This window comes from Acanthisitta chloris, unplaced genomic scaffold (genome assembly GCF_000695815.1).
Source record: "Acanthisitta chloris isolate BGI_N310 unplaced genomic scaffold, ASM69581v1 scaffold32287, whole genome shotgun sequence".
Taxonomy (NCBI): Eukaryota; Metazoa; Chordata; class Aves; order Passeriformes; family Acanthisittidae; genus Acanthisitta; species Acanthisitta chloris.
Window position 1 is genome coordinate 6331 of NW_008682671.1, and position 12620 is coordinate 18950.

General features: G+C 39.9%; 1 protein-coding gene across 1 annotated transcript in view; it reads left to right on the top strand.

Annotated features, from left to right (window-relative positions):
- The window catches only part of BRIP1 (BRCA1 interacting protein C-terminal helicase 1), a 48978-nt gene that overhangs the window by 5052 nt on the left and 31306 nt on the right, over positions 1-12620 (top strand). The window contains exons 6-13 of the mRNA XM_009078614.1: positions 3179-3472; positions 3971-4192; positions 4466-4665; positions 7681-7813; positions 8143-8294; positions 8796-8967; positions 9088-9225; positions 9609-9770. Coding sequence (XP_009076862.1) covers positions 3179-3472; positions 3971-4192; positions 4466-4665; positions 7681-7813; positions 8143-8294; positions 8796-8967; positions 9088-9225; positions 9609-9770 — 1473 coding nt within the window. The remainder of the gene's footprint in view (positions 1-3178; positions 3473-3970; positions 4193-4465; positions 4666-7680; positions 7814-8142; positions 8295-8795; positions 8968-9087; positions 9226-9608; positions 9771-12620) is intronic.

Below are 12620 nucleotides of genomic sequence, written 5' to 3' on the forward strand. Positions count from 1 at the left end.
CTTTGAAGCAAGTTCCAGCTTAATTAAAACGTTTGCTTGGTTAGCAGTGATCTGTGAAAGCCTGTGATAAATATTGAACCGGGTTCACCTGCTGGTGACTGGGGGAGGATAAACAGCTGCTTTGTGTGCTTTAATCAAGAGGCTGCAGCAGCAGCAGCAGAATACTGAGCTTTTTGAGAGCTTCTAAAGAACAGTTGAAAAGCTCTGGTAATGTCACTGCTGATATCTTCCTAGATTGTGCTTGTGTGATATTTCACACAAGAGGCATTCACTGCTGCAGCATTTAGATGGCTTTGTACCCAGGAAATGTAGATGGAGATATGAAGAACTCCTCTTACCTCTTTGTGTTTCAAAGATCATAGCCTCAGTGTTTGTTTAGCTCTATTTTACACACAGGACAGGCTGGTGGACTTCATTATTCCTATTTTAATCGGACTTCCACGTTTTTGCCATATAAATATTGATGTGATAGGCTGGTTTATCTCCCCCTGACAGAAGTAAAAACAAGCTGCATTAGCCTAAGGTCCATATAGTCTGGTATCTGATCTCTAGCAGCATCTGTTCCTGGGTGTTTCTGATTAAATACTGCAGAAAGTAGAGGAGGATCTTTTTTTTCCCTTCTCCCAAATGAAAGTCTTTATTCCAGATTCCAACAGCTGAAAACAGGTTTAGTTCTGAAGCCAGAGGGTGTTAAGAAATACAGTTCTGTTCTCAGGAATTATTTCTACTCAGCCTTTCCTCTAATTCCTTCATAGATAAATTCTATGAAATTGAAACGTTTTCTAATGTTATTAGAGTTTTATCAGTATCTCTGTGGTATGAGTAGAAAAACATGTACTCTGAGGCAACACTGCCCAGAAAACTTCCATGTTGGAGCTACCACTTTGTTCCCCTGGAGTGTTGTTCCCTTTCCTGCTCCTGCAGGAATGGGACAGGAACACCACATTGGCTTTTGCTATGTGATATCCACAGTAGATTCTTTTTATAGCAATACAGGATCAAAATAATTTGTTGTTAATAAAATGTTAAGATGTATTTCAAGAATTCAAGTGCAGATTGATACACTTGAGTCACATGCAAAGAACATGAAGAACTCAACTCTTAAACTATGTTTTAACCATTTTCCTGAAGTTTCTCTTCATTATGAAGGACCTTCTAAAAAGGTTTGATTTATTAATGTTTGGGGCTAATGGTGTCTGTGGCTTTCAGAAATGCTCTGACTACTGCAGGCAGTTTTATACTCAACTAGTTACTATAAAATCAGTCTAAGTTTACAACTTTCTCAATACTGTGGGTTTGGTTTTTTTTTTTTTTACATAAAACCTTTTTCAAAGGTAACATTTTAGTACTGGAATAATGGCTAAAGTGCTTCTTAATGCCAGTATTATACCAATTCCAAATCTTTTAAGCCAAACTTTTAAGGCCACCTGTAAAATATTGTAATTTATAAGTCTTACATTTCAGAACACTTTTCATTCTTTTCATAAAAGGGAAATGTATCTGGTGGTTTAGGCCCATTATGGAAGAGTCTTAATTTGAACTGCATTTTCCTGTTGTTCTAAGAACTTTCACAAAACAGCTGCCTGATTGATCCTAATATTCTGCTGTTATTTTTATTTGGCAAACTAAATGTGAAGCTTAGCAACAGCAGTGAAGTATTAGTGGTAAAGTATCATCTTGGCCTTCTGTGTCTTCTTTTTATCTCTGAAAACACAATCTGACTTGAATTCACCTTAAAAGCTAGTCCTGTTCTTAAAGTCCCTACCCAGTCACTGCTTTGGTTGTACTAATTGTTAGCTTGGTAATGTGGTTTTCATTATTTCCCAGAGCAAACCCGAATGGAGCTGATAGAAATATCAAGGTCCCATTTGCATGAGCTGAGCATTGCACATATGTAACATATACCATATGTCAGCTGTTTCCTGCTTGGCTGTTGACAAGAGCTCCATTCATAACTCTTCTTTTTATCCTCCGAGTGAATAAGTAATTATTCCATATAGAAGGCAGGATATTTGGAAGTGGCTATTTAATGTGGCAGCACAGGGTAATGAAATCTGCTGTTACTGCAACCTGAGAGGGCAATGTAACAATTCCAGCATGGGTGTAACTTTAGCTGCTTTGAGGGCCTGTTTATTTGGCACATCAGTGAACCTTTTATCCCAGTGAGTGGCAGCTCCAGAGGGTTACATTTACCTGCTCTCTATCATGTATTGTAATATTTAATGGTGGACAAGGCTGAGTGGGACTGAGGGTAACACGAACTTGCTTTCCCTGGGAGTGGAGGCTAAGAGACAGCTTGATCCCAGAGCTGTGGTGTAACACAGGGCACGGCTGAGCGTTTGTTTGCCATGGATAATCTTACTGACACAATGGAAAGGGGAGCAAGGAGCATTTGAGCAGGCAGCTACATGTTGTTACCTGCACTATCACCTGAGAACCCAATACCACTAGAACTCCTCATCATTTTTGATGGGAGGTGTGTGTGGACATGGTTACTCAGAAGTTTTCTCTGTGTCTCTTCACATCAGTTATGGAGATTTCATGGCAGTTGTTCCAGCATTTTGTTATGGTGCTTCTAGGGAAGAAAAATAAGGCTCTTAACCAATGTTTTACAGGATTAAGCTCTGTTTACAATTATTCCCCGTGTGTCTTTTATTCTCATAGTTACTAGATGCCTTTGGCATAATGGCACAGCAAACATGTTTCTAATGGAGACTGTGGAACACGTAACAGAGTGAGGCAGTTGGTTTTACCATTTAAACTCTAGATTTCTCCTGCTTGCTCTAAGGAAAATGCTCTCAGTATTTTGTGTATCTGGTACCAAATTCTCTTGATTGAAATTCTGTGACAGGAGTGTCCCTTATGCCGATGCCTAAACGTGAGAAGTTTGTCTGCGTTATTCACATGTGTAAATATTCCACTGGAATAATAACTCTCTCTGTGATTGGGTTATGCTAAAGTCATGACTGCTAGAAGGTTTTCAGGCATGAGGACATGGTGCTGTGACATGAATTTTTGCAGTGTAATAGGCCAACCTGGTGATGGAACAGCCTGATAATTGCACAGCTCCCTCAAGCTATCCCAGAGGGCATTTCCTAACCAGACCATATGCAGATTTAGCACGTTCATCTCACAGTGAGATTTGGTTCATCTCTTTTTTTTTTGTCTTGGTTTGCAGTCTTCTGGCCCTTGCACTGTGTGTTCTTGTTCCTCTGGAAAAGACCCTGAGAAAGATCCCAGTCACACAAAGAAGAAAGAAAACGGGGATAAGCTGTCTGTTCCCAAAATATTTTTTGGCACACGAACACACAAACAAATCACCCAGATCAGCCGTGAGCTGAAGAGAACAGCCTATGCCTCTGTGCCCATGACCATCCTCTCCAGCAGGGATTACACCTGCATTCACCCAAAGGTGTCCAACAGTGCTGGCAACAGGAATGAACTGTGCCAGGAATTGCTGGAAGGAAAACATGTGAGTCATTTTGTTTCAGAAAACGAGCAGTCAGCGAGTTAAATTTAAGGCAGTTGAACAGCTGGAATGAGTAACAGTTTTTGCTTCTTTATACCGTGCTGGTGAAATGCCTCCTGGTAATTTGTTAAGTGAAGCAGTGGTTAGAAAATGTTGATACTTGGTAACAATACTGCAAAACTTGTGCTGATGGGAGCAATATTTGTTTTGCTAATATTGTTATGACTTCTAGGTTAATGTTTTAGTAAGACTTAAATTGTCTTTGCATTTTTAGGTGAAGAAGAAAGATCTGTTCTGTACTGATGTACCTATTAGGATCATGGATTTGCCTGTTTTCTTTCTGACATGACCTGGTTTTTGTTATCACCTGTCATAAAAAAGTAGCTGTTAGAAATGCTTCCAAGAAATAGTCAAATGCATGTAACAACTTGGAGGCTTTAAGCTTATTTGATTTTCATTACTTCTTGTAACCACTAACTCTCTGCACTTATTTGCTTTTAGGGCAAGTCCTGTGCTTACTACCACAGTATGCATAAACTCAGTGAGCACTTTGCCCTACAGGCTGCACATGGGGTGTACCAGGCCTGGGACATTGAAGACCTGGTGAGCCTGGGCAGGCAGCTTCGTGCCTGTGCTTACTTCGCAGCCAGAGAGCTCATGGTGGGAGCAGACATTGTGTTCTGTCCTTACAATTACCTCCTCGACCCACAGATACGAGAGAGCGTAAGTACATTGGTGAGGCTGCAAGACCTGAAGTGAAAAGGAAGTTGAAAACGTGGCTATGGTCAAATGAGATTTAATTTATATCCAAAATATTGTCTACGAAATAACTCCTGGGTCAGTTGTGGTTTAAGAGGTTATGGAAATTGGATCCAAACATGAAAATTTCCTGTTGCACCATGATACAGAATATGCCTTTTTTAATGGGACCCTGTTTGTTGCTGTTTCTCTTTCATTTCTTTCACTGTTTTACTAGATCCTGGTGTTCTTTTTCAGATGGACATTCACCTGAAAGGCCAAGTAGTCATTTTGGATGAGGCCCATAACATTGAGGACTGTGCTCGGGAGTCAGTGAGTTACAGTGTTACAGAAAGTCAGCTCAGAGCTGCTCGAGATGAGCTCGATTACATGGTCACTAACAACATCAGGCAGAAGGATCATGAGCCCCTGCGAGCTGTGTGCTGCTCCTTGATAAAGTAAGGCAACTCTTGTTCATTCCTTTGTTTAAAACTGCTTTTAGATTCCTTTTGCTGCTGTGATTTACATCAGAGAAAATGCCACAGAGCTGTGCTTCCAACTGTTCTGTCATCTGATTTTTGTTCTTTGGAGGAATCCAGAGAGTTTGGATCTGTTTTTAAAAAATATAATGGGTTAGTTGAAAGGAAACACTGAAATTTTGTTTTGAACAGTATGTTATGCTCCTGAATGATGTGCTGATCTTTCTGGGGCTTTACTGGCCTAGTTCATCAAGTTCTGTATGAAACTTTTACTGAAGATTAGTAATTTTTATCTTTCACATGCTTCTGTTTGCTTGTTTGGTAAGCAGCAGCATTATTTTGTCAAAGGATTAATTAGTTCACATTTATAAAGAGTTTCCAGAGCCTTGGACAAGAACTGTTTGGAACAGGTTGGAATCTGTTCTTGGAATCAGATTAGAATCTATTGAATTCGTCATAGCTGAAAGTGAATTTCTCACTCATGCCCTTTGTTTGCCCTGTGGAACAGCTCCTTGGAAGGGGAAGAGCTTGAGCATAAGTTGCAAATCATGAGAGGGGATGGAACATCAGCAAATGGATAGAAGCCCAGGAGGAAACAACAAGGGATCAAGAGCAAAATATTTGGGGCGGAGTAGAAACATGAGAAAGTTGAAACAACATCAGAAGAGTGTGTGGCTGCTGGAGAATTTGGGTTTCAGCTCTGTAGCTCTTAGTTTTTGAAGCCTTTGGAGACACCCAGGGACTGAAAGAGCTCAGGAACACACTGCTAATGAAACCTGGAGCAACACCGTTGGCAGGAAAAAGTGACTAATGATACAAGTGGCTTTGTAGTGAACTGAGTTCTGATTTAGTGTGTGTCATATCATCCTTTGGTTGCATTAGTGGTTGGTGCAATAGCCTTGGAGCACACCACAGCAAGAGGTTCACCATTTTCCCATCCTCTCTCTGTTCTGAGAGTCAATGTGTGTGTCAGTCACAAGTGACTTTTTCTGCTTTGCAGAAGCTAATTCTCCTACCTTGGCTATTTCAAATGTTAAATTCTAGTCAAAAATAAGAACAGCATGGCTGGAGAGTTGATTGCCTCAAGCTTTTTAACCTTATCAGGAAAACTAAGGTTGATTGTCTTGGCAAATCTGCCAACAGCATGAAAAGCAGTTGTTGGAAAGCAGAAGACTGGGTGTAAATAGCCAGTAATGGGGAAAATGCTGCTGCATTGTGACATGGCTTTGCCAAATGCAGGGGTAATTAGAAAAAAAAAAAATCTAATTTCAGTTCTAAAGATCCTGGGCCCTCATTCCAGAAAGCACTTAAGCATGGGCTTAGTGCCACAGAGGTGCTAAAGTGACCTTTGTGAGGAATTTGAAGATGCAGCAGTGGAGCTGTGCTGGCAGGCTGTGCTGATGAGATGCAGATTTTTGCAGGACAAATCACTTTGTTCAATGGAATAAGCTGTGTCAACAGTGGGATTTTCTGGTAGTGAGGGAAGCAGCAAATATTGCTTTCTGGAATTGAAGGCATGTTTGTAACATCCATTCAATCTCTTCCTGGAAATGTTGCACACACCAATTTTCACTTCAAAGCCATAGATACCTTTCTGGGAATCGAGCTCGTTTTATTTATGCTTCCTGCTTTGCTCTAAAAATACTTTAGCAAGTGTTTCAAGTAGATGCTTTAATGTCAGATGGAATTTATTTGAGATTTTGGGGGATACTGCTACTTTGGCATTAGGAAGGCTGTTGTGATAGGTTTGTATTTACATTTACAGCATGTCTGTTTGAAAAGTATGTGATGGTGTTTGAAGTTCCTAACAGGGAAACAGAAGTTTGACATTTCCTGGAGTGTTTCATCCACTGTAAATCTGTTTCTTTTCTGTCAGAGTGGCCTTTTCCTAATTTCAGTTCCAGGTCTTCTTGATTTGAGGAAATGGGGCAGAGTACTACGGTGGTGAAGTTCTGCCTGTGCTAGTGATCATCATTCCTTACAAGATACAGCAAATTGTAGCCAAAGAAGTGATTGTTGTGGCAGCATTTTGGGATTCGTTTGCTTTTACCCTGGCAGAAGGGAAGTTTTACTTTAATTGTTCCGTGGATCAGATTATTTGCAGTGACAGGGCAGGAAATCTGGAACTGAAACAGTCACTAAGCCTTGTTGCTTTAGTTGATAATGATGAACTGATTTTGCAGGTAAATATTTTGACCTGTTGGAGAAATGACAGCTGTCCTTTTGATGCCTCCTGCTTAGCTGGTGGAACAGACAGCTCTGGCATTCCCTGGGAGGGTAAAAGCTGCTGCTTTTCTAGGCAAGGGCTCAGGGTACTGCAGGGATGATACAAGACACGTTGAGTTAGAGCAAATTTTAGCTGTGCCACAAATGAGATGATCTGTGTGTTTAGCTCATGTTTTTTAGCAAGTCCTATCACACTTACGTGCAATTATAGATCTGCTTAATCTTCAAATTGGAGCAGAGTTACCAATACCTGTAGTACTGGAGTATTAGTCTGTTCTGTATGTACTGCATTAAATATGCCCTTTTTATTGCCCCACTTTCCCTTCCTTGTGTGAATATCAAAAGTGCTCATTTCATGCCTCAAGATTTGTCCTTACAGGGAAGTCAGCAATGAATAGGGATGATAAATCAACTTGTATCAGTTGAGTGGCTTTAAAAGTACAGCAGAAATCTGTCTTCAATGAGCCTCACATACCATAAGGGATTATATTTCATTTTTCTTTATAGTAAGGATATTATATGATGATAAAGTATAAACATGTAGGGAGAACTTTTCTGCTCAATTCCATGAGCTGCATCACGAGCAGTTCCATAGAAGTTATTTCAACAGGGAAAAATTGGCATAAAGGCAAAGCAGAATCTCTCTACGGAGATGCACTAAAATATTTATCACAGAAATCTGGTGCAGTTTTTGAGGTTTGGTTTGTACACACAAAGGGTCTAAATCTCTAAAATCAGTGCTGAAGTGGTTTCTATTTTCTGTTTCAGCTGGTTACAGGAGAGCTCCAGTCAGCTGGTCGAGAGAGGGTATGAAACTTCTTGTAAGGTGTGGAGTGGAAAAGAAATGCTCTCCTTCTTACACAACATGGGAATCACTGGGATTTCTTTCCCCATTTTGCAGGTAATGTTGTGTGTTATAGAGAGGAGTTGTCTGAAAATGAGCCCTGGTGAAAAGGAGTGATCCACTGGAGCTGTGGAATTTGGGGAGAATCAAAGTGCAATGTGCAATTATTTCTATATCCTTTTTTTCCTATGTCCTTTTTCCTCCTTTATTTTTTTATCTTTTGCCTTTTCCCCCCTTTTCCTTTTGGCCTTTTTTCTACAAAGTGTGACTTTGTAGGTGTCTCAGCTGAACTGTTAAAACAATGAGCAGCCAGTCCTGTATCTGTATTAACTTTGGTTTTGAGAAGCCACTGAGAATGTTGTTAACTTGGAATTTGCCTCTTGCAGAAACACCTTGCTACTGTCCTGGAAAAAGAAGAGAAGATGTGTGTGCATGGCCGAGAGGAGATGGTGGAGGTGCCAGTGGTGAGCCCTGGCACACAGATCGTGCTCAAAGGGCTCTTCATGGTCCTGCTGTGTCTCTTCAAGCAGCACAGCAGGTCAGTGCAGGGGCAGAGCCTGAATTTGGTGCTGGGCTTACCTCAGCTGCTGTGCCTAACTCCTCTTGCCTTTGGGAGCACCTTGGTTGCAGTGTTTGCCTTCTGAGCAAAGCTGACATTTGGGAAAGCTTTGGAAAATCCGTTGAAGTGGGAAGAATTCAAATGCTGCCAGATTATACTTTTAATGCATAAATTCAGACATTTATCTGAAGGTTAGTGGTAAACTTGCCAAGTGACATGTGCATCGTTTTGTTTGGCTGGACAGCACTTATTTGCCAATTTTTGTATCTTGGCTACTCATGCCAGAAGTCACTAAAAATTACTGATGTAAACCTTATTTTAAGACATTAATTACTGTGAAGTTTCACTGTCTTTTCAGAAAGTATAAATTTTTGTATTCAAATTATAAATGCACTGTAACAACACTCTCTTACATGAGCTTAATGCTCACGATTTGATTGCTCAGTTGTAGTTTTCACTGCTCTTTCTCTCTCTCTCTAGGTTTGCAGATGATTACAGAGTTGCTCTGCAACAAACTTACACTTGGATGAATGAAAACCAACCTGATGATTTGGATGCAAGTCCCTTCTTCACACGGCCCAAGCACAAAAAGAGTTCCAGGCACAAAACCCTTGTCCACATGCTCAGTTTCTGGTGCCTGAACCCTGCTGTGGTAAGCAGGAGGAGGAGGCATCTAGTGATTTGAGTATCTGTATCATATGTAATATAAACACTTATCAAATCTTGAAGTGATTATATTGATTTTCTAAATTCCTTCTCTTTCCCCCACTAGGCGTTTTCTGACTTAAATGAGGTTAGGACAATTGTTCTGACCTCGGGTACTCTCTCTCCCATGGATTCATTTTCCTCAGAGCTTGGTGTGAAGTTTTCCATTCAGTTGGAGGCAAATCATGTTATTAGGAAGTCCCAGGTAAGCTCTGCTCCCTCTCCTCAGCTGCAATGCTGCCATGGGGCAAGGCACAATACATGGCAACTAAAAATGGTGACTAACCCATTCCAGAAGGACAAGGAAATGCACAGAATCCAATTGCTTGGATTAATGCACTTGGGAAGCACAATTTTCAACGTAAAAAGAGGCAATTTTTAGACACATTCTCCCCTGGAAAGGTTGAAATTATGGTATGTTGGTAACAGCCATCTCAGATCAGCTAATGCACTTTCTCTTCGGTTTTGAAGTGCTGGAATCAGTTTGTTTCGAAGTATCTCAACATTTCCTTCACACTTCTTTGTTATTTAACCTAGTGTAATTCTTGCAGTTTGTGTCACAGTTCAGAATGACCTTTTCCCCCCCAGGTCTGGGTTGGCACTGTCGGAGTAGGCCCCAATGGGAGGAAGTTGTGTGCCACGTTCCAGCACACAGAGACCTTTGAGTTCCAGGATGAGGTGGGAGCACTTCTGCTCTCAGTGTGCCAAACAGTTGGCCAAGGAATTTTGTGCTTTTTACCATCCTATAAGGTAAGGAAATCTTAATTCATATTCCTCCTCTGAAACCACACAAATGCTCGAAGCTTTTGCTTTATGCACCAACATATAGAAACATTCATGTAATAACTGTATTGTAATAACACAATGTGGTTATGTTGTTATCCCTTGGATCTCATATTGGCTTGATTCAGGTTTGTTTTCATGAACAAACATGTTCATAGTTGTTTTCAGCAGTGTCTGTGTCCTAGTTAATGAGTACAACTGTTTTGATTAGTTCTACCAAATATAGCCAAACTGATCTGCACTTTTTCCTTAGATTGTTTTCTGACATTGATTCCTTGAAGGAAACTTTCTGTATATAGCTCAGCAGCAAAGATGCCTTTGCATGTTCTTTCTGTGCTGTTGGAATGCAGAATTCATCCAGTTAGTTTCTGCTTCCCTTGTTTCTTGTTCCATTTCACTGCGTCGGAGATTGGAGGGTATTTTTCTGGAGTCAGGGGAATTGCTCACTGGCATTGGCTGAAAGGAATTGAATCGCTCCATTTCAAACTCTGTAATATCTAATTTCCCTGACAACAGATATCTAATTATGGCTAATCTGTACCTCCCACTATTCTGCTTTCTTCTCTGTTAGTTCTTGGTGTTATTTATGGGCAGAAACAGGAATATAAACCTGCAATATCACTCTATAATTCATTATAATTTTTCTTGTGATGCTTGCAGAGCTGTGACATTTTAAGAAACCATTTATGATTAAAGATATTTAATGACAAAACAATACTGAAAATAACAGAACAAAAACCTCTCTAAAAATATCCTCAAAAAATCCTATCAGATGATGAAAAACCCCAAGGTAATGGAAGTAGAGATTTCAGACCTGTTTCCTTTGCCTCTAAGGTTCCTTAACAGAGAGTATTTTTCAAAATGAAATAAAACTCTTTATTTTTCTTTACAAAACCTTCATGTGTTGTTGTTTAACTGAGAGGGCTGCAAAGGGAGAGTTGTTCCTTCCCTGGTGTCTGTAGGAACCGGAGCCACCAGTGCAGTTCCTGGCAGTAACCGTTAGGTGACCACAGCAGACCAGGGAATGGAGTCACTGAAAAAGCAAATTGCTGCCTAGAGATTCATTTAAAAGCTATGCACTTACCTGCAGAGGTGATAATCTCACAAGAGACTATATCTAAGAGTTTACCTGGAGCATGTTTCAATTTTCAGTGTTAGTGTGAAATGTTGGGCAGTACAGATAGTTGATCTTACGTATCCAGACCTGACAAATAGTTATGAAGGTTTTTTAGGAGAATACTAATGTGAATGGCAAGAATAGAGAGACTTGTAATGACATTTACTAAAGGAGCAAAGAGATCTCTGGGCAGCTCTGGACCCCTTCCCCCTCCTGCCCTTCTGTCCCACTGAAAGGTCACCCCGCACGCGCCGCGTTTGGTGTTCTTTGTGGAAGCCTCCCAAAGTATTGATAAATAGAAATTGCAGACAATTGAAGGATGATATTTCCAAATCACATTGCCAATATTTTTCTATGGATGCCCTTTCTCATTCTTCTACTTTTAGTCTGGGTTGGGTTGCCTTGAAGTCTGAGATTAATATGTTGAAAACACAGAATAATATAAGCTCATTAGTACAGGGCAAACGAGGTCTTTGTCTTTCAGCATCACACAGAATATTGCACATTTGCATTTCAAACCTGATTTTGAGAGATTTTTCACAGGAAATTGCTGCCTCTCTGGGAAAAAAATGCAGCTTTTAAAGGAATTTTTCCAGGCTGTCAAAGTCTGATTAATACACATGGGCCTAGACCTCACTAGTATAAGTTAAGCAGATTTTATTTTTTTTTGGGAGATCAACCTGTTTTATAAATTGAAGTTTCAACTTCGGAATGAGTGAAAAAGAAAGTATTTTTATGTCTGGAAAGGTGAAGACAATCCTCTGAATTCTGAGTACTCTGTGTCCAGGTAATTTGATGGAGCTTGAGTTTAGTTAGGCCTTTACATTGGATATCAGTTTGGAATTATTAGCGGCACTGGGAATGGGGGGAAAAAAAAGCAATAGCAGAAAAATTTCCCTTTATCTTAATCAGGGATTTGAAGAAATATATTTTTAATTGAAGAATGAGTGTTTGAAATGTATATCTGGAGTGAATCATGCACTGGAAGGAAATGTATGGATGGGAAGACAACAACATATATTCCCATGTTTGCTAGGTGTTTGTCATGACCAGCTGTGATGCCATGGCTCAGGAATGGGATAACTTTCAGAAACATACACATTTTATTGGCATTATTGGAGTTATGGCACACTGATTTTTTTGTAAAAAAATAAGCTTAATCTTCACATTTACTAAATTGCAGACCTAAATCACTTTTAGGGCTGTTAAAACTGGTGATATTATACAACAAAAATGCATTTAGGTGAAAATCAGTAGCAAACCCAGCAAAAACACTCTATAAAAGAGAATATCAGAAGGTGAAAAGATTGCTCAGAAATCTAAGATGCTTTTAAACAAGATTAAGATAAGGACCATTAGGGCTCCTGTTGCCAACCTGGCTGCATTAAGATAGATCTTGCCTGGTGCCTGTGCCCGAGATGTTTCATTCAATATGTGTCACATCAAAGTCAAGGTATCCAGCAAGGAGAAAAATGCTAATGCTTATCAATTTTAGTGCTAATCCATCATGATGAATTAACTGACCTTTCTTAGGAGCTTTTTTTTTTTTTAACAAAAGAAGCTTTGGACAATGATGTTAATGTTGGTGGATTTGATGGGTTGTGTTTTCCTGTGAGGTTTGTTTGGTTAATTTGTATCTGCTAATTGAGGAGTCAGAGCTTGGAAGCAAAATCTTTACAGTAGGGTTTGAATGAACGTTT